The following is a 22201-nucleotide window of genomic DNA, read 5'->3' as shown; positions in this document are numbered from 1 at the left end:
CAGAGCCTGGCCCAGTGTCTTCAAAGCCTCTTGAAGCTTGTGAGTCAGGGAAACACATCAATCAAGAGCTGCTTTGAAGGCTCTGAGAGATGCAGGCGATCACCAGGGGCTGGGTTGTGCAGGTCACGCCAGTGCATGAAAGGAGCAGTCCAAGAGCTGCTCCGTTCTGCTTCAAGTTTTACACGGTGACTCGTGGCGGGGGGGCACCGCTAACGAACAGCTTGGTCTTGCCTGCGCCCAGCTGTGAGGCAGCTCCACTGCTTTGCTGGCAGCTGCATAAACCAGATGCTGCTTTTGGTTTCGCCAGCTCACGTCTTTGGAGAGTAGCGGGCACCCGGCACAAGGAGGGCAGCAGGCCAGCTTTTGCAGGGCAGGAGAGTGGTGGTATTTACACCCTGCATCAGCACAGCTAGAAGCTGCTACAGGGAGAGACAGGCCCAAGGGTCTGTAGTTTTTGTCTGAGCTGACCTTCTTACTTGTGCTGGAAGAGTCATTCCAGGCTCTCCTGCTTCAGTTCCCCCCTCCCCACCACACAGGCAGACTCAGGCTGGTCTCTCGCAGCTCCCCACTGTGGCCAGCCCCATGGTACGAGTGGGCAGCTGAGGGTCTGGCCATGGGCTGTGGTCTGGTGGTCTGATGGTCTGGCTTCCTAGCTGATAGTGCAGTGCCCAGGCATTTCCTCCCCATGTGGGCTGCTGATGGTATAGCATATAGTACCCAGCACTGCTGTCACAGCAATGCCACTGGCAGGGCCATCCACAAGCCAGCCAGACTAACCATACCCAAAGTAGCAACCTGATATTATCCCCCCATCCCAATTCAAAAACACTATGAGAATTTTCAGCGGGTGCAAAAAACACCAGCAGAAAGGGCCTAACGTTATCCCAACTAAGCACATACTGCACATGAAGAGCATCCTACTGAGCAGGTTTGATGCCCGAGGCATCTGTCTGCTTTTCTTCTACCTCTTCTTGGCACAGCTGCTCCAGCCCAGCTGCAGGCCAGTCCCAGGGCTGGCCCAGATCATGCCGCTTTGATCTGCAGATTCAAAGTTAGCGGTGGTGACCCAGTTCCTCCTCCAGTGGAGGAGGTCCTGCTGTGTACAGAGGGGTGGAGAGCAGGTAGGGAGCAGAGCGCTGGCTGTGCATGAGGTCAGGGAGAACATATGCCAGGCATATGCGGCCATTCCCCTGCCTGGTGAAGACACTGGCTGGCCCACCCGCCAGCTCAGCTACACATCTACACTGCTGTGCAGGGAAGCCCACCTGAGCATCCCACCCAGGGCACTCACCCAGGAGCAGGGCAGCTGAGTGCAGGCTCCTGCAGCAGTGACCAGCTCTGCGGCATGACCTCCAAAGCCATCAGTGTGGGGTTTGTGCACTTGGCTCCCCGGGCCTGCTGGAGCCACAGGGAGGTTTCCCAGAGCCATCCAGAGAAGAGCAGGGTCTCTGGCACTGGCTTTTCCTCTGCTGCTCCTCATTTACACATTGAATTGAACTGGCACTGGCAGAGCAAAACGGTTTAAACTGGCGGTTCCCAAATTGCAGTCCCCACGTGGCTGGTGGGCTGGGAAGCTGTGGCAAACCGTCGCGTTAGGCTGAAAGAAGAGTGTCTTCAGTCCAAGTCGAGGTGCTCCAGTGAGCCACTGCTCCGAAACATTTGCAACAAGGTTTGGACTACTTTTTAAAGTTCTCCTTTCTCCTCTGGTCCAGGTCCTTTTAGGCTGTTTGGTATCTTGCAGCTGGGTTTCTCCAGGCCTCCACGGTGCTCCAGGAAAATCAGGGCAGGCAGGGCAATGTATAATGTGAAAAACAACTAATCTTAAGTACTTCCTGGCTTCCTCAATCTTAAAAGAGACCTGCTTTTCAACAGCAAATCTAAAACCAACAGAAGTCTGTTTTCCTTTCATTGCTTGTCACCTTTAGTCAAGAGAGGCTGCTATGGGATTGGGATGTGACAGTGAAGGTTGCAGCAGACAATGCAGCATGTCTGTGGGATCAGGATGGGGTACTTCGTGCAGGGATAAGCAGTCATTGTGGGCTGCATCTCAGTGTTAACAATTACTGTGGGAGTGTAGGGTAATGACATGTATCTGACTCCTGCAGACAATGCTTTGATAAGCCCTGATGTACCAAATCAGCCCTATAAAAATCTACAGAACAGAAAATGTTCCATGTCTCCATAAACATCCAGCCATATGCTTGTACCTAAATCCATATGCATACACAGCTGATGTGCTGTAGCAGGTGGAGAGGCTGGGACTGGCCTGAGACAAAGAAAGCAGTAGGCCCCTGCTCGCTGTCTCACTGCCACTACCCTGGCACCCAGCAGGCACTGCCGGTCTGTCTCTGCCACCAAGCCCTACATGCTCTGCACAGAGTGCAGGTGGATGGGCCAAGTTGGAACCTAAGCCACGCCCCTCTGGTCATGGATGGATGGTTGGGGATGGTGTTGCTGCGTTCATCCTTCCTCCAAGTTAAAGAAAAAAATTATTTCCCTTCTCTCCAACCTGCCCCAGCATGGCAATGGAGGGTGAGGCTGGCCTCTGCACATATGATGGTGGGCTGGTGGCAGTCATGAGGCCAGATCCAGCCTGCCACCCCACGCCTTTTGCTCGATCCCCGCCTCACTGCATCACTGCCCAGCAGCTGGCGAGAGCTGCCTGCCACGTTCAAGCCTTACTCATGCTCCCACTCTCCCCTGGCAGCCTTGCAGCATCCGTTCTGTCCATCCATGCCGCTCTGGCCCCTCTGTCCTCCTCCCTCTGCTCAGCTGCCATCTGTCTGTCTGTCTCTCTCCAGAACCCCATCCCTCTGCTACAGGCCAGGCCCGTCTCCCCTCTTCCCAGAGATGGCCAGCAGCCCTTTGCTTTCCAGCCTGCAAGAACAGAGCCAGAATTCATCCCTGAACACTGAAACTGGACACCATTTTATCAGTGGCCTGGAATGGGAAATTGGAGCCTGGGATGAGAGAATTGAATAACTTGAGCTTGTTTTCATTTCATGTTTAATTTCCTGCAGGCTTAGCTCAGTCTTTCCGCTCCTTCCACCAGCCTCCCAGGGTTTTATGGGGGAAAAGGGATCAAGATATATTACTTCTTGCTTTGCTTTTTTCTTTTCCTTTTTTTTTTCCAAAGCAGTGATTTTGCTACAGCAGAGTTTGACATTTTGCTCTCACTTTCATGCCCCCGCCGCATCACAGGGTCACCGCCAAAAACATTTCATTAACAGTCCCAGCAATCTTAAGGCTGGGTCTGAGGGGGCTGGCTGAGGGGTTATATTCTCTGGCCATGAAGCCTCCTTCCAGCCCCATCTCTTTCTCCTGTGCTGCAGGGCAGGCCAGGAGGAAGAGATACAGCCCAAGAAAGATGAGCAGCCGGGGCTGGGCTGGCATGGGCTTGGGGATGTCTATATGTGTGTCTGCATGTAAAGGGAAGGAGCCATGTCTGAACACACGTGTGGCTACTATGTTTCTCTAGTGCCACCACCTCAGACATCTGCTGCAACCCTGGATGAAGCTCAGGCAGTTGCTGGTACAGAGCAGGAGCTCTTTCTGGGGCTCTGCAGCCCCAGACATGGAAGAGAAGGAGAAAGGAATAGGGTATGCATGCTGTGTAGGACCTACATGAAACCACTGCCTGCTGTGCACCCTTGCAGGTTTGTTTCTGAGCCCTAGCAGCCTCTTCCTGGCTGGGTGGCTCTGCCTCTGCGCAGGGCTTACATGCAGCTCCCACTTCAGAAAACAGGGATGGACAGTAGCTAAATAGTACTTGGCAAAAGGGGCCAGGGCATGGGGGGCAGGCAGGAAAAATGTTGCATTGCATTGCAGGGGGAATTAGCTTTGATGTTGTCAGACATCAGCACTGATGGCTGGAAACCACGGCAAGTAGAGAAATGGAGCAGGAGAGGGGCCAGGCCGCAGGATGCCACTACTTTGCAGACAGCACAGCCCGCCCCATGCCCACTACTGGCATGAGCTCTTCTCCAGGCACTGAGATCTCCATCAGCTATTTCATTAACGAAGCATGAGCTTGGGAAAGGGATGGAAAAAACCAGAGCTGCCACTTGCCTGTATGGGCTTCACATCTGTGCCTGCCTGCGACATGGCGGCTGGTTGTACTCCCTTGGGAGCTGAACTTGGCCAGAGGGTATGACCTCCAGCCAAAAGCTGGCTCAGACATAGCAGGGAGCATCACACCTCAAACCTGCTGGGTGCCTCACCTTCCTGCTGCTCTGCTTTGTTTAGTTCAGCCTCGCAGGCAGCTGAAGCTGGCCTCCATTAAATTATTCCAGGGCACTCACCATCCTTTAGAGGACTTTACCTTCCTTGGGAGATGGACTGTTGAGCTTCCCTCAAAGCCCATGGGCTGCAGTAGATGTGTGCCCAGACATCCCACAGCAACCACAGCCCCAGGCCAGCTTGGTGGAGGGCCTCTGAGTACGTAGTGGCTATTCGGCTTGCAGGAGGAAAGAAGTAAAGGGATTATTTGTGATTTCTGCCCTCTGCCTTGGCCCTGGTTGGGGTCTCGGTCCTTGCAGTAGACATTTGCTTCACTATCAGTGTCCTGGGCGGCTGCCCCATGCCTATACCCACTTTTCAGCTGTGAGCTGATGGCCTTCAATGCTGGCATGGGGAGGCCCCCACAGAGCAGAGTTGCTCAGAGGGGGGAGGCCAAAGTCAAGCCTAAACAAGCTATAACACAACCCAGAGCTGGAGACAGGTGCTAGGGTGATTCACTAAAGCCCTGGTCCTAAAATCCTCCCTGGTGGGAAGTGCAGCCCTGTGCCATCAGCAGAAGAGCCCTGGGCCACCCCAGGCTGTGTCCCCATGCCTCCTGGGGGCTGCCACCACCATGCCAAGGCTGAGCAGCTCACTAGCCAGCCGCCCTAGCCCCCTGAGAACCTACATTAAATAGCCGGCACTGGGGGTGCTCCTGAGCCTGCCCATCCAGCACCCACAGCGCTCAGCACGAGCCTGCTTGGTTCTCACTGAAGCAACAGGGAGTTTGCCTTTCTACTGACAACATGGCAAGCCTTCGTCATGAGGCAGTGGCTGGCTGCCAGCCTGCAACCCAAGGGATGGGGTCCTTCCCAGCGGGGCTGGGGGAATGAGTGAAATGCAAGTGCTTACTCCTTTCACCCTGGGGTAAGTGCTTGAGTGGCCAGGCCACTTAGACAAGTCCTTCACCTGCTCTGTTACACAAGCCCTGTCATCACCATCCCAAGCAAGAAGTGTGAGCTGGTGGTCGCAAGAGGAGAGAGGTTGTTCTTGGCTGCCTGTGGCAATGGGCTGCAGGGGCGCTTAGCTTAGGGCAGGGTAAAACCCCCAGGCTGTACCCTCCCTCTGCCAGAGTTCCTCCTGGCTGCCTGGGGAGGTGCTTCTGCCTTCCGCCACAGTGCTATCCAGTGGTAAAGTGGGGAAAAAAACACTGAGATGGTGGGTCATATGTAATGAACTCATGGATTGCATCTGCCTTACTTGCCCTGGCTCTGTTAGCCAGCCCTGCACACTAGCTGGGACGTGCTAGCTGCTCACCCTGCCTCAGAGGCAAGCAGGAGGAGCTCGCCACCCTCCAGCACCTCATTCTCATTCCTGAGCACAAGGAATTTCATGCACTGCAGTCAGTAAGCTGATGCTGTGCCTGGCCTCCCAGGAGACCCCATCAGCACCTGTGATGTGTCCCTGGGAAATCAAGGGCTGTGTCCAGTGGCACAAGGAGCTGACGTTTGTAGTGCTGCCTTCCTCTGCCCATCCCACAGTGCTCAGCACGCTACACATGGGAATCGTGTTGCTTTCTACTGAAATGCAGCCGTGTCCGGCCTGAAGAGAAACAGCTGTGGGGAAGAAGAGCACACCAGCCCTGCAAACTAATTTAGGCAAGCAGACAAGAAAAATCCTGCAGCTAGTTGAAACTGGAAGTAAGTGTACGGAGAAAAATTGACTTATTCAAGGATGCTGGCCTGACTGCCTTGACTGTTTGCAACAACCGCTTGTAAAGGTTAGAGCAGTGGGCAAACCGGGCTGCCTGGGACCTGGGAGTCTTTCTGATATAAGAGGATAATGAGAAGCCTCCACACACCAGCTATTCTCGATGCTAACACAGGTTCTGGGGGCGGTGAGCTGATAAATGCCTGCAGGCGGAAGTCACAGGATTAGCTAGACTGAAGAAAGAGAGCCTGAGCTTCAGCGGGAGCTTTGATGGCCATCAAGGCATGAGCTGTGGATGTTCGCTCCAAGTGATGGTGCTCCTTTTTGCAAATGCTTCTGAGCTCTGCAGGCCTTCGGTTTAACCTTGACTCAGAGGAAAGAGCAGCATTTGGAGAATCATTGACTCCTTCAGTGTGGAGTTTGGCACTGCTGGTGAACCCCCAGATTAGTTCAGGAGAGCTAGTTCATGGGAGCTGGTGCCCGTGTGGGTGGAGGCGGTGAGACTGCAGCACAGTTGTTTGACTCTTCTGCTCTTCTCAAGGTGGTGGGAACATCTTTTCATTCCAGATCACCAGGCTTCATGGAGTTGCAGCACCTGCTTAGCCAAGCAGGTAACAAGAGCTGCCCCACCTGTATCATGCTGGCTGCTCCTGAGCTTTCTGATCACCTCCGCATTCCCATCTTGCCAGAAAGAGCCCATTCTGTGGGAAAGCTGGCTCCCACTCAGACTAATGAACCTGTGTCCCCATCAACTCTCCTGAAGAAAGTAGTTTTTTGTAACAGCTTTGTTTAGGGTGACAGTGAGTCTTATCTGCCTGCTGCCCCACTAGCTCAAGGACAAGAGGCCTCTCTGTGAGCACTGCAGCTCAGGACACCAGCCCAAATAAAGGAGCTGACACTAGTGTCAGACATGGATGTACCTCCCTGTCCTGTCCCCATGCCTCAGCTTACTGGAGAGGCATGCCAGCCTGTGGCACAGGCTCTAGGTAGGGCTTGGCTGCCTGGAGGCTGTGGTGGAGCTGCAGGTGACCTCAGGCACAGCAAGGGACAACAAATTTGCAGGGCTCATCTTTTCATTCCCCAGAGGGCAGGGGCTTGTTTGCAGCTTGCCCACCCCTTGCCCAGCCCCAGGGCATCCCCCATTACCTGTACGCGAGCCTCGGTGAGGTCCGTCCTCATGGCTAGCTGCTCCCTGGCATAGACGTCTGGGTAGTGGGTCTTCTGGAAGACCTTCTCCAGTTCCTCCAGCTGGTAACTAGTGAAGGTGGTGCGGTTCCTCCGCTTTTTGCCCTTGTTGCTCTCCGAGTCAGCCTTGTCCATGGGGCTGGGAAGATCTGTGCTGGCCCTGTCCTGGGGCACTTTCACCCCAGCCTCCTTCATGCTGAGGTAGCTGCTGTCCATTCCCGAAGGGTCAGAACTCGGCTGCAAGTCGGCCTCTCCCAAACTGCTCTCCTTACCTATTTGGGCGGGAGGGCAGGGAGGGGAGAGAAGAGCAACGTAGGGAGGGGGAGAAAGAGAGAAGGAAACAGATGTAAATCTTTCAATTAATTATTGGTTCAGCCAAATAAAGCTAGCCATGGCAGTTGGGCAGCAGAGAGGCTGAGACCACCCTGAGCAGAGGTGGGAGGCAAGCCAGAGGGCTGCCCTGGGTCGGTACAGGAAAGCTGCTGACCTTGGCCTTAGAGGGTGTTGGAGCTCAACTCAGGGGTGGCATGGGTGCCTGGCTAGGCTATATTCAAGGGAGGAGGTGGCTGTTTTGCAGGGGGCACTAATTTCAGCCCACAGATGCCAGCACAACCAGGGAAGGGGAGGTTGGGGTGAGGTCTGTCAGCTGCTCCTGGTTCCCTTCCATGAGCCCAGCAGGCTTATGTGCATGTGCCCCAGTGAGACCCTCCTTCCCCTTCCCACTGCCCACAGTGGGGCCCAACCTCACAGAGCAGTACATTCCCTGGTCCTGGCCACAGGAGAGGCCTCTGAGGATAGAGGGACACAAACCCAGGCCTCAGAGGATAGTCTTCAGTCACCAAGCCCATACATGGTATAAAACCAGGGGCAAACAGTGGTGCTTGGTGGGATCTGTTTTCTGCTTGTGTGTCCCCAGGAAACAGTGGTGTGTCAGCAGAGGTGCTCCTGACTGACACCCCACAGTCACCCCCACAGCCTTGTGTGAGGACTTGCACTGCTTTCAGCAAAGAGGTTATGAACAGTGCATAGTGCCACAGAAAAGGCTGGTGGAGGCACCTATGGAAATACCCCAGCCTGTGTGCAGCGCAGAGAGAGATGAGAGGAGTCTGACAACAGCCTGGGAGGTTGCTTCTGCCTGACTGCCCTGAGAAATTAGTAATTAATGGGCCATGATGTACGAGAGCAATGTGGTGAAGAACGAGGTGAATGTTTCAACCACTGCAGTGAGCTGGTTCCTCTCTAAGGCTTAGCAGCTACAAGTGAAACCAGGTGTACATGCTCTCAGGCACAGGCAGAGGATGCTGTGATGGGTCACCCTCTCCTCCCCACCTCTAGCAATGGCCTAGAGCCTGCCTCTAGCAATGGCAGTGTCCCCTTCCTTAGCAAGACCACTGCCATGCCAGCAGGACTGGTGTGGGGACCCAGACGCATGTAGGGCCTCTGATGACAAGTGACCAGAGCTCTCCCTTGCCTGCTGCTGCTGGTCTGCACAGCAGGCTGTCCTCAGAACAGGAAAAGAGGGATTTGTGTGAGTGGCTGGCCTGCCCAGCACATGCTGCACAGCCCAGTGTCACACCTGCCTACATTTCTGGCTGGGGTCTTTGGACAAAAAACATGGTAGCCCTACTGCAGAGTTTAATCTTGAGCCACTACACTCAGCTCCTAAAGGTCCGGGAAGGAAAGCGTGCAGCAGCACTTCCTATCTGTGCTCTCCTCACCAAGCCAAGATCATACCAACTGGTTAATCTTTTTTTAAAAAAAATTTTACATTAGCTTATCTTTAAATGTTCTCAGTCCTGGATCAGTCTTTCTGGGAAACAGCTTCACCATCTAGTCATGTCCCCACCGGTAGACTGCCCTCAGCAGTGTCATATCCCCGGTCATTAATGCCACCTCAGGTATCTTAGCCCATGTATTTGGAAAACCCATTTTTTCCAGCATTTGTTCCTTATTACAACATTCTACTACCTAATTCACTGTATAGTTACAGTTTAGCCCTCCTGTGAACAGCTCTGTCGTGGCTTCACAGCCAAAAGGCTGTGAGCAGGCTTGTGAGAAGGTTATGTATCCTTCCCTTTTTCTTGCTCTTGCAGCTGAAAGACTGCAAAGAGGTGATTGGGAAGAAAACAGGAGGATGAAATGTAGCTGTCACCCTCAGGCACAAGGGCAAGGAAGGACCAGGATTAAGCTTGGAAGGATGAGATATGAAAGGGAGTTGAGAAAAAAAGTTGCCCAGTTAGTACAGACGAGTCGAGAGGAGGACTGGGATGAAGACACAGGCAATGCAGGTGCTATCTGCCACTACCACCCTACTGTATTTTCAGATTTATTGCTTTCTCTAATATTGTTCCCTCAGGCTTTTGAGGAGCTCCATGTAAAGCTCAGCAAAGCCTAACGTCATCAATCTCAGGTCTCTTTGCTTTGATCCTTAGGAACATTTTGTCAAGATTTATGCTCCCTGGGCACCGGGGCCAGGGTCCAGGCTGGTGACTGTCACCCTGCCTCCTCTGCACCTGCACTCTCCGATGGGCTGAGCTCCTCCGCCACTCCTCGGGGATGCAGGTGGACAGGCCCATCCAAATGCACTTGGACAGTTCCCCGCCCCACAACCTGGGTAAATCATATGCTACAGCCATTATATTTATTATTTTTGAAACTAATAATAATAAAACAGTTCCAGAAAGTCTGTAGCAACTGACTACTGCCCACGAGAGTCAGTAGAGGTTGAGTAATAAATAAATAGAAGTATTCCAGGAAATTTTTCCTCTGTTCTTTCTTTTTTTACTATTTATGATGACAGGAATCTCAGTATATTTTCCGCCATGCTTTTGTGCTGGCTGCCTCCCTAACTCCCAGGTCCCCTGCGACTCCAGCAACAGCAAACACAAAGACCTGAGGCCTTTCCTTGGGAAGTCCTCTGCCATTTCTTGTCTTCTTGAGCAGCTCAGCTAGCTGGGGAAGGTCTGCACAAACAAACACACATCCATGCACACACAGAGAAATGCTCTGGGTCTGATGTTATTTTGTTGACTATATAGCTCAGACTGCAGCTGGGCCCAGGGCTTTCGGCGGTGATAGTTATCTCCACTGCAAGCCATCAGCCCTGAGGAGCAAGCGACTATCCCTGCTGTGCACAGAGTGGGTGTCCCCATGCCTGCCTGCTGCCAGCTCAGAGCCCTCCTTGCCACCTTGGCCCACTGCTCTCATTCTCCTGTGCTACAGCAGACACAGGCTCCTTTACTTCCAGCCCCTGTGAGCAGCAGCAGGGATGAGCTGTCTCTGTGAGTGACACAGCAAGAGTAGAATGGAGGGAGCATGGATGGCTGCATAGGGAGGGGGTGGTGTGCATCCACCCTCAGCTGAGCATCCAGAGCAGTACCTCTCCTTCCCTAAACAGGCTCCCTGAACTCAAAACAGTCATGCTAACTGCTGAAGTGAAACAAATTGCATACATCTGCATATGGATATGCCCAGGCTTCCTGTAACTGGAGATGGCCTCAAAGTTTCAGGGCAAAGTTTGGGGTGTCTGTTTCTAATCAAGCCTAGAGAGACCTTGAGTTACATATTGTGAAGATCTCCATGACAAGGAGGTAATATGAGTATCATTGCACCCTTACAAGCCTGACAGGACCACTTGGTGCCTCCTTCACTGCTTATGACTCCAACCTTGCCCTCACAGCAGTAGAAGGAGGGTATTTTCTGGCTTCCCACACCGATACCCTGATCTCCCAGTGCCTTGGCTGCCTGCTAGACCATCGGCACTTCAGAGATCTTCCCTGAGTCACTCTGTATCAGTTGCCAATGGGCAAGGACAACCCAGGACAGCAGGGCACGTGGGCCCCCATCATCCGGCTGCTCCTTTTTGGGCAGGAGAGCTGCCTGCATCCCCAGTTCACCTGGAGGGGAAATGTCTTTCCGATCTCACTGTGTCTGTCCTGGGAACCCAATGGAGGAGGAATGTGCTGCAGGAAATACAGACCATGCTGCATGCGTGGCCACGCAGTGAGCCCGCAAGATGTCCAGGCAGCACACTGCTCTGCTGACACCCTTGCTAGAGGGAACAGGCATTTTAACCACTCCATCACATTTGGATTCACGGCTCATGTCTGGTTTTTTTCCTGAAGTGTGCTATTTTGGGAGGATGATGAAGTAATATCTTCTCTATGTACAACCTTGCTCGTCCCAGAAAGGTTGGACTAGATGATGCCTGAGGTCCCTTCCAACCTGAGATTCTGTGATTCTGTGAATCTTAAGCACGAAATTTAATTTAGAGCAATGTCAGCTTGGTGCAGTCACATGACAAGGGAGACTGGGATGTTTCAAATACACAACTTCAGGCTCAGCTTGAAAAGATAGGTCTCCTTTGCACAAGACATACGTGACAAGCCATGACTCCTTTGTGATAGACTTCTTCACATAGATCCTGCAATTGCAGCCCCATAGCCTAAGAGGCTGGAAGACAGCTACACAGCCAGCAAAACCCAGGGTTGCAGGCAGCACAGGGTTGTTTCCTCCAGACTCCAGGCAAAGAAGCCTGCAAGGTCTTGGCATTGCTAATGTACTGCTCTGAGAGCATCTCGTCCAAGCTGTTACAGTCTCATGCTATCCCAACCCCATGCTGTCCCAGCCCCGGGAGGACTCTGAGTAGCCCAGGACACCTGGACACCTACTGGCACACAGCAGCTCACAGAGGCTGCCAGCCAGTGACCAACCCATGTCCAAAGCATGTGGCACAGGCAGCTTGTGGCTTCACCAGCCGGACTCTCTGCTCCCACATAAGTGGCATATGGCCCTTCTGCCTTCCCACCCAGGCATGGACACAGGGTATTTCTCCCCTGCCCATCCCCAGATCACTATCGCCTCCTACACTGACCATTTCATGGTGCCTTTCCCTGCCTGCATAGCCATTGTCTGACCCTTACTTTTCATAGCAACAATGCTTTTTTTAAACAAACAAACAAAACCCCCCAAAAACCCCGAAACCACCAAAACCTCTAGTGCAGGTGTTTAAGAAGGCTTTTTAAGTCCAGTTCTGCCTCTTAATGTCATTCTCTCAGCCTTTGCTTAAATACCAGTGCTAAAATTTTGCCTAGATATGATTTGGACAGTGTATTCCACACTGCCTACCAAGGAAGATTTGCACCACAGCCCACCCAGTACACCTCCAGGAGCTGGCTGGCCGTAGTAACCTTATCCAGTCCTTGTGATCTTGCCTTAACACATGCTGCAGCCATTATACTTGTTCCCAAGTTGTCTGTTGTAGCCTTCTGCCTCCTGTATGTCATTGCAGCCTAGAAGTCAGCACAGGGTTATAATTTTTTAAAATATCCACATTTTGGGTCATATAGGATAAAATGGAGTGGCTGTATTTTAGACATACAAAGGCCTAAATCTTCAGGTTTATCCCATTCAGGGGGTGAGCTTTCTTGCAGTCTGCAGATGCAGAGAAGATTTTAAAGATGGAGCAAAGACCCAGAATTTTGTGGCTGAATCTGGCACCACTGATTTTATTAGGAATGATCAGATGTTTAATCATACCTTCATTCTTGGACCCAACTGAAGTGTAAAACTGGGCAGCATTTATCTCAGCTGGAGGTGGTAGAAGTCTACATAAGATAGAAGTAATTGGCATCATTCTGGAAGCTGCAGTTACCCTTGCTGCTAAGCAAAAACCAGCTGGAACATCTCCATTTCAATGCTGTATGAGGGTGAACACACCTCCTTGTGTTCAGCCTACCAGCAGTTCCCTTGAGATTGCATAAAGCAGAGCTGTTTCCTGTATGAACGCACGTCTGTCCATTTATTCCAGCCAGGGAGCTCATTTTGTTCATCCTGCAGTACCTGAAGGAAAACTGGAATATGCTCCAAGCAACTCCTCTTCTCATGGCATGGCATGCGCCTACTTCCCACTGTGCGGAGGAGACCACTGCATGAATGTGCTTATCTGCATGGACACCGTCCATCTCTACTGCGCCTGATCAAAGCTGCTGGTGCTGCTGCTCTGCTACCTACAGCCTCCTGAAGCTCTACAGCAAAGAAGGGACATAGTGAACCCCATAGACTAAAAATAGCTGTTAAATACTGGCCACCTTAGGGAGCTAATTACAGACAGAGCAAATTCCTACAGAAAAGCCTAGTCATAGAAGGATGAAAGGGGGAGATGAGTGTTTCTTTCTATTGTGCTCTTCCTGACCAAACCTAGGGCCCCTTTCATCAAGAAGAGACTTATTTTTCTGAACAGAGCATATAGCAGGAGCAACACTAAGGCCTGGAGCAGAAAAATCTCAAAACTTCTTTTTGTTCCTGAAAGGCAGTCTGGGGACAATGCCAAAGGTGCCACACAGCACTGGTGGGTCCCCAGGCTTTTGGTGGCCCTGCAGCCAATGTACAACATAAGTCACTGGCTCTGTCCCCACTCTGTGTACCTCAGAGATGTTTCCCTGGGAGTCAAATCACCTCAACCCTGGCTGCACTTAGACCCTCCTGTGCAAGGCTGGTTACATTCTCTTCGAGTAAATCACCATGTGGTTTTGGGGACGGACAGCTTGATAAACATCAACTCCAGTGCTGCTCAGAAGCTAACACCACAGCAAGCCCGGGGAACGTGTGCGTTTTTGTCCATGTTTGTGTTATTTGTTTATGCAAGTTGCTGTTCCTCTTGCTTTTTTTCTGCACTAGCTTTTTTTCCCACACAAACATCTGCTTTTGAGGGCACATATTGCTTTATTGTCTGATTAGCTGAATTCACACACCCTGTGGCTACGTGGGGAGAGTTCAGCACCATCTGTACAAATGCAACATGTGCTGCTTGCTCCTCTTTCATGTTATTTAAAGGACATTAACAAAACTGGCTTTTATATAAACAAATCCATTCTGAAAACTGCATAGAAGCTGTGGCTAGAGCAAAAAGGCACAGTTTCTTGCAGTCTGAGACCCAAGTCCTTCTTCATGTGACACATTCATTTTAACAGCAGGAAAGAGCTGACTAGAAAATTCTGAAGGCACAAAAATACTCCTAGCAACCTGCTGTAATTGCAGCTCATTCTCTGGCTCCCAGAATGTGATATAGGAAAACAAAAAGAGCAAGAAAATGTACTGCCATTGCCTCCATGGGGAGAAAATGTGAAAGGAGATTACTGTTTATGCCAAATATTCTGAGACTGGGGATGTTGGCTCTCTCTGAGGAACCCATGAATTTCTTAGTGATCTGGCTTGCTTCTGACACCTGAAGGCCTTTAGTGCCTTGGGGATGTGCTGTGCTGTGCCAGGATCAACCACAAGATGGCTTTTTAAGCAACAGTGGAGGGAGGTGACCGTCACTTCTGTGCAGCTCAGTGGCAGCCAGACCCTCATTAGATTCCACGTAGGTAGCCCCAAGCTTAGGGCTGAGGGAAGCCACCTACAGGGTTTCAACATTCGAGGCTACTCATGAAGTCCTGCTTGACAGTCAAGATGGGTCTCAGCTGCTGCATTTTGAAAATGTCTCTTTTATTTCCCACTGTAGGCATGTCACAAACAGCTGGGAAAAAGCTGTGTTTCTGCTATATCCTACTTGTGTCTTCACCTAAAATAGTGCACATGAACCAAAAGCCACCTAGTACCTCTGAACTGATATATCACCAGTGCTTGTCTGCCAAGGAAGATGGATGAGGCAGGCAACGATCAGAAGGGGGCTGAAAGGCTTTCAGGTTCCCTTTAGCTCTGAATTTGATACCTTTTGAATAAGTAGTCTACTCCTGCCAAAGCAATCCTGCATTGCCTTGCCATGGCCATGTTCACCTGCAGGTCTTGCCTTTTCTCAAGTCCCTCAGAGCCAGATGTAAGCACCTAACTGCTCTGAAGACCTGGCTCAATGCTGAATAAGACAAAATATGGGAACTCATAAAGAAAAGAAAAATCGGCATCACTAATACAGGACAAAGTATTGAATGGGATCATCTCAGTCATAGACTTATACCTACACACAGGCCGGCAGCTGTTTATTTGGAGTTCACAAACCCTTGGGTAAATGAAAAGCAGAATAGGCAGCTGTTTGCTGAAGACTTTCAATCTCCACAGACAAGCACTATAGGCAGCTTGGGGTTTTGTATGCCCTGATGCACTGACCCAACAGGGGCCTCTGTCCCGCTCCCATCTGAGCTGAGCATCACTAAGGGGTCATCAGCATCTGGGGCAGCAGCTGCCCCACCTGCCTTTCTCCCTTATTTTAGAATGATCCAGTTTTCTCAGGCTTGTGTTTCCTTTAGAAAATACAGATATAGGTGGTTGCTCCACCCCTTTTTGGGAAGTATGTCCAGCAAAGTTACATGACAATAGTGTTTGAGGTAGCCAGGACTCAACCCCCTCCCTGTTCCAAGGCCCTGTACCTGCAGCAGGGAAAGGTAAGCACCGGGGAGCTCTGGGGCTGATGGCAGGCAGTTCCAGTGGAAACACAGAGGGTTGTTCAGATGTGAGTGACAGATGAGGGTGATGCAGGGCTTAGGGCTAAGCTCTCACCTGAAAGGATGACCATAAGCCTCCCCATTGGATGCGGATTTCTGTATTCATCTTAACCTCACCCATGCCCTTTGGCCACAGCAAGGATCTGAAAAGATACCTTGCCTGAGCACTACAAGACAAAAGGGGGCTCTTCACTGCAAGTTGTCACCTCCTCTAGAGCTTTCCCCTGCAACCAGTCAGCACCTCCCTCTTCTGCACGGCATGCCCTGGACATTTCCCCTACAATTTCCATCCAAGGCTGGGTGCTGGGTGAGCAGAGCATCCACTCCGTTGGGGTGAGCAGGAGGCACGAGGCACCCAGTGCAACCTCCCATGGTCTCAGAGTGTGTTGCCTTCCATATTAGCCACACACTGAGCAAGGCACCAGCAGCCATCGTGTGTGACAGCAGATATAAATCAGCCATTGAGTTAGAGGAGAGCAGGGGACACTCCTTCCAGCTGGTGCAGAGGGCTGGTGAGGCAAAACCGCCTGAAGGTAAGCCTTGCTCTGATGTCTAGTTATGGCACAGTTTAATTCCCTGCTGTCAGCTTGGAGAGTGATTCACCCCATCCTATGTGTCTGTGCCTGCCTAGACAGTATTCACGCTGTCAGTTGGTCTGTCTGTCAGTCTGTCTCTCTGCATTCTTCTGCCTGTTTTGCAAAAGCAACCTCTTCACAGCAGAGGCAGCAATGCATTGCTGGAGTTCAGCTGCCTCCCAGAGGTGAATTCCAGTTGCCTGTTTTGTGCTGTTGGTAACAGGGCTGGAGCTCCAACCTGAAATAACCAGCAGAGCAGAGGGGCAGGAGGGAGATGAGAGCCATTTTGTCATGAGCTAAGCAAGAGCTCAGCTGCCTTTGCATTATGGAGTCCTGTTTCAAATTAGTGACAGATGAACTTCAAAAGATTTGCAGGCACTGGCTGGAGAGGCATCTAAGTGGGCTCTGCCTAGCTGAAGCAGCCAGCCTGCAGTCCTAATCCAGCAAAGCACTACAGTTTATGGGTGTCCCTGGACTACCCTTATGCTTAAAGTGAAATGGCATGTACTTCAGACAAGCCCAAACAAATCTGCCCAGCACAGCTCCTGTGCTGCTCCTTGTGCTTCCTGATTTGGGCCCTAAGATACCCCCATGGAGAAGGCCTGGGGACTCCAAGTCTGGATGAGATGCTGCAGCAGCCTCATTGCTACCCAAGTACAGCACATCTCAGGGGGATTTGGGTGCTACCATTTTCTCTTGGAAATAGGAAAACAACAGTGATGGGAAAGCTGAAGTAAAAACAGGAAACACCCAAAGTTGGCTGAACGTCACTGAACCACAGAAAGGGTTGAGTTTAAATGTTGGGCCAAAGTTTGGGCCAGGTTCTTTAAGAAAATAGTTCTGCCATTCTTCAGTTTTATACAGCTGATTAGTAAAGAAAGGCCAAGATGAGGGAAGAAAAACATTCAGCCTTCCTCAAACCTCCCCATTCTTGGAAGCACAGCTAAAACCTATTTCCCTTCTGACTGCACATTGCAAAATTCAAGGCCGGTCAGGTCTGGGAATTGCTAATGGTCCTATGAGCACTAGGCTTTTAGAAGTATTCCAGAAAGAAATTAGGTTTCTGGCTACCAAACCCACCAATTCACAGTCACTGGGGCTGGGCGACAGGCTGGCATCAGCTTTGGCTGGCAGAGAGAAAGGGGGCAGCAAAATCACAAATTGAAGCAAGAAGCAGCACAATCAAACTGGGAACTTGCCAACCAAGAGTGAAGAAAAAATAACTAGAAGCACACCTGACAGGGACAAGTTGTTTCCCCCAACCTCTACATCCCTCCTCGCTCCATTTGCTCAGGTCACCCGCTGCAAAGAATGTCCCTGTTGTGGGGTCAGAAGATGGGGACGATGCTGTGGACCCACAGTTTTTTCCTGCTGAGGAGATGCTGGTGCCCAGGGAGAGGGGGAAGCCTGGAGTCCTGATGGGGTCTGAGGGCACTAGCCACCCCTACTAGCCAGGTGCTGTCATCCTTGGTCGCTATAAGCCCCCCATGCACTACAGGAGGTGCATGGCGACCTCAAGGTCTCACTGACCAGAAGAGCTGTTTCAAGGTATTGGGAGGGCATAGCTGCACTGCATGGCCTGGCTGTGAAGCACAGCTTGTCTATGCTATAGCTGGGGAGAAAAGGCAAAGAAAGAAAAATCCGTCTAAGACTGACCTGCCTGGAAACTCCAATTGCCCCTTAAACGGTCTAAACAAATATTTATTTGAATTACCCAGAACACCCCAGTCTTCTTATATGTATCCCAAAGAGTGTCATAAAACATCTACAAAAAGGACTCCATTAACCTCTGCTGCCCTGCATTAGAGGAACATATTTCAGCTCCAATTAAACTGAAGTTTAATATACTCTTGGCCTCTGTAAAATCCCTCCAGCCTCTGCAGCAGCCAGTCCTCCCCTGTCCTAGCCTGGCCTCAAGTTTATATCCGCTGCTGGCACCTGCCATGAAGAGCGGCCGCCAAGATGGGGAACTGTCAGCACTGCTCCAGCATCTGATAGGAAACCACCATCAATTGCAGGGCTGCATTCTCATGCCTTGCATTTCATTCTGTTGGGGCCATGGCAGGGAGGGAAACGATGTATGAAACTCTCCCCCATTTCTCCTCGGCCCCAAAATCTAACCCCCAGCTTAGTGCACTTTTATCTCTGGAGGCTTAGCTCCATGTCCTTTGTATCACAGCAGAGAGAAGGTGCACATTCTCCACAGGAGCCAGGGTAATCTAAGTCTTCTGAATTATGCCAACTGCCGATGCAAGCTGCTGTGCTCAGGAAAATACTAGGAAACCCTGCCTGCTTCATGGTTTAAGTGCATTGCTTTCTTCATCCAAAAAATATATGTGTGCAGTTCAACAATCTCCTCCTAATGAAGTTTTGCCAGCTTATCAAGTGTTATACTATACAACTTGGCCAATTATTCTCATGAGACATTTGTGCAAGAGCCCAAGCACATGGTTCACAAAGGAAAGGGATGAAAATTATTTACAGAAGCAGCAAGGCAAAGGGTTATTGATATGAGGCACTAAGAGGAAATGGGATGAATTCTTCTGGTAAATGAATAATGAATAGTATTCACAGCCAGCAACTTACGTTTTCCATTATGAGTTGAGAATAGCAAATGACAGTTATTAAGGAAAAAAAATGCATTAGGTAGTACTGAACAAGGAGGACATCCATGGAAGTGTGCTCTTACTTGTAAAAGGGGAGACATGAATTGCTCAAAGGGTAAACTGCATTTGTCAAGTAATTCAGGACACTACACACTCTGAGGCCTGAGAAGGGGGATTTCATTTCTCCTTCACCTTGCAACATGTTTAATTGTCACCAGGGGAAAAAAAGAAAGAAATAGACTTGCATGAGTCAAGAGAATTTGACCTTGTACTTTCTTCTCCACCCCTGTGGTTCACTTCTCTGCATTTGGTGGTGACTGAACCAGGCCAAGATGTGGATCTCTTACTGTCACCTGCAGCACTGAATCCCTTTATAAAGCCACTCTGGGACCAAATTTTTCTGGCGACAGACTGGACCAGAGAGGATGCTGTTGCATCCTCTCATGCTGTTGCAGTTGCAGATGGTGCCCTGAGTGTGTGGCTCCACTGGTGCTGAGGGAGTGTAGCTGCCTCTGCCAGGTGGGGGTGGCCCCTGGCTGCTCAGCATCATGATTACACCCAGTGCAGGAACCAAACACATCTACAGGATGCAGGAGGATGTGCAGTGAGAGCACCATGCAAATGGCTTTTGTGCCTTTCTTCTTATTTACTTTCTAAAATATTTCTTGCTTCCTGGGTCTTCAGGTCATATATACTGCATCCCTACCACTGGTGAACAGTTCACTGTTCTCATCATCCAGCATGCAAAGGCGATCCTTCCTTACTGCACAGCATCCACACCCTGTTCAGCAGTGCCTTCTGGGTTTCCCGTAGCATTCACCAAGCCGTGTTGGAGGGCTGCACAGAGATTCCTGAGCCACAAGGGGCCCATTAAGATGAAGGATCGCTATTGCTCCTGTTGTATGGATGGCAAACCGAGACCAAGAGTCACCAAGCACAGAACAACTGCTCTGAGATACCTAAGCCTGAGTTCTAAAAAGTACATAGTATTGTCTAATATTTTTGCACCTTGGAGATGAGTGTCCTGTTGGTGTCAGTATCCTTCTCAGATGCCCTGAATAATGCAATACCTTTATATCTTTGCCACCCCATCCAAACCCCCTGTTCAGTCCGACATGCATCACTCTCCAGTCTTCAGATGATTCTGCCACATCCAAATTTCTCACACCAGCCTTCTGCTGCTTCCCCAGATACAGCTTACTACAGCCTGTAGTAACATCAAACAACGTACTTTCCTACTTTGCCTGGGTCCAAGGAAGGCTGGACCATCTACAGGGGTAAGTGGCCACTGCAAGAGGAGAGAGTTCAGACCTGGCTGGAAACATGCCCAGAACATGGGAAATCTGGAGTGTATTTAGGTATGAAAATCAAAGCTGTAATTACCAAGGGAGTAAGAACTGCAGCTCCATAAGGCTTGTTCTTGGACAATTTTTCAGAAGAACGGCATGAAGCACATTTCCTACCCAAAGCCCAGTTCCACTGCGAGTCAGATGTTCTTGCTCCCCAGCACAGTGCACCAGAACTTTTGAAAAATGACATCCTCAGTTTTTCTGACATGGAGAAAACAAAAACCTGCTTAGCTTTAGCTATGTTCTTGAAAGCAGCTTAACTAATTCAGATGAACTTTAAAAAAAATAGTATTATAAAAACAGCCAGAGGCAAACAACTTCTGTGGGAGCTTTTAGGCCAAATTGTTATGTTTTGATTATGTTAGAAGCAACCGGAGGCAGGATTTTGGTAGTAAGCATCAGAGAGTAGACACAAACAACAGTGATTCTGGTAACACACTTCCTAACAGAGAGCAAAAAAATAATGAATCTTGGAAACAGTGAAGCTGCTGGAGCACCACTAATCCTCAGCAGAACTGAATGACTATGTGAAAGATGATGACCATGAAAATCAGCCTAAACTAAAAACTGTATCCACATCAGCTAAGCTGATGCCCACTTCTGTGTTCGTTTCCAGTCAGCATTCCAGGATGGGATCATATTGACATGAGTGACTGCAAATGTCAAGTAAACATCAGAAAATATTTACAGAAATCATTGTTAGGAACTTGCCAGAAGGAGTATTTGGCCCAGAAATCTCCTTCTGCCAGTGATGCTCATCCAACCAGGGAACAGAAAAGACCCTTATCTCACATGTCCACCATATACCTCCCTTCCACTCACTAGCACAGATCACCTTTCTGCTACCTACTTCTTGCACCGGTTGACACACATGCACAATCTGCTGACCAAAGATTACTCACAGATGTTACCCCAGCAACAATCCTGGGTCCCAGACAGACCTCATAAAATCATACCTTGCTCACAGACAATTTGCAAACATAACACAAGGGACGTTTGTTCCTCCTGCCCCCCGTCTTCCAAAATAGTCCCTTAGGGGAGCTCTTGTTTTAGAGGATTTCTGATCTACACGTGGGTGTCCATGTGCTGACACAGCCCCCAGCTCAGAAGGGCTTTGCCTACAGAAGGCATCATCCCCACACCAGTGCCACAGCCAGAACTTTGGTGTTTAAAAGTTGTCTTTTCCAGCAAGGCAGAAAGCAATGGGAGGCCTTAACAGCATGTGGAAAGAGCGACTGCAGGCAGGATGGCCTAGAGAGGATAATAAAATACACAATCATAAAACATGGGCTGGAACCAATGCATGTTGAAAGCACTGGTCTGAAAGGTATGTACTGTTTCAGAGTTTCCTAACTGAGAATAAGCAATACCCCTTTTCACCTGCTCTGTCTTCTTCCACTCTTTAGAAATAAGCCTATCTGCAAGGGTCTGGAAAGAATGAAATTTGGGAAGAACAGATAAACACTTCAGTTCCAATGTCTGAGGACTGCCAGCATTAGTGTGGCCTCTAGGCACCATCTGGCCTCTGCTTCCCAAAGCATCCCCAGCTCTTGTGCTGAGAGCATCTGGGGGCTGCAGTGGGTTGCTTTCTCCTTCCTTCTCATCTCAGACCAGGCTTCCCACACGCTGTCTTCTCAGATTTACTATCTCACTGTACATTTGGGTCATGATTTTGCAGACTTCATGAGAGGTAAACATGCCTTTATGGGAATGTGTGATTTCTGCTGCAATTCATTTTGTTCATAAGGCTCTCAGGAGAAGATACACAGTCGGACATAAATAATGGGGGTCCAAACTACAAAACCCCTTCAGTGAACACAGTTATGAGGCTGTAACTTCTAACAAAACAGGCTTTTAGAGCCAAGATTTTCATGCCAGAGGAAACTGTGGAAGGTGTCCATCCCAAAAAAGGGGTCAGAGAGTCCCTGTGTTGCACCTGCCAGTCCCAAGAGGCTTGCCTGGAATTAGGGGCTCTCTGAGTATTTGCAGCTCGTGTCCTCTGTTTTCCAAAGCAAAGATGAAGCTTCCCAAATTGGCTTAAGAGTGTGTGTGTGTGTGTGTGTGTGTGTGAGAACATGATCTGACACAAACAGAAAAGAACACTTTGGTGCTCCATC

At 50.2% G+C, this 22201-nt stretch overlaps 1 protein-coding gene across 1 annotated transcript in view; it reads right to left on the bottom strand.

The window, feature by feature from the left end:
* ALX4 (ALX homeobox 4) overlaps window positions 1–22201 on the bottom strand; it is a 44205-nt gene that overhangs the window by 8670 nt on the left and 13334 nt on the right. The window contains exon 2 of the mRNA XM_064452295.1: window positions 7075–7385. Within this exon, the coding sequence (XP_064308365.1) occupies window positions 7075–7385 (311 nt within the window). The remainder of the gene's footprint in view (window positions 1–7074; window positions 7386–22201) is intronic.

Source organism: Phalacrocorax carbo, chromosome 5 (assembly GCF_963921805.1).
Source record: "Phalacrocorax carbo chromosome 5, bPhaCar2.1, whole genome shotgun sequence".
Taxonomy (NCBI): Eukaryota; Metazoa; Chordata; class Aves; order Suliformes; family Phalacrocoracidae; genus Phalacrocorax; species Phalacrocorax carbo.
The sequence above is the reverse complement of the archived record's forward strand: the minus strand, read 5'-3'. Positions and strand labels throughout refer to the sequence as shown.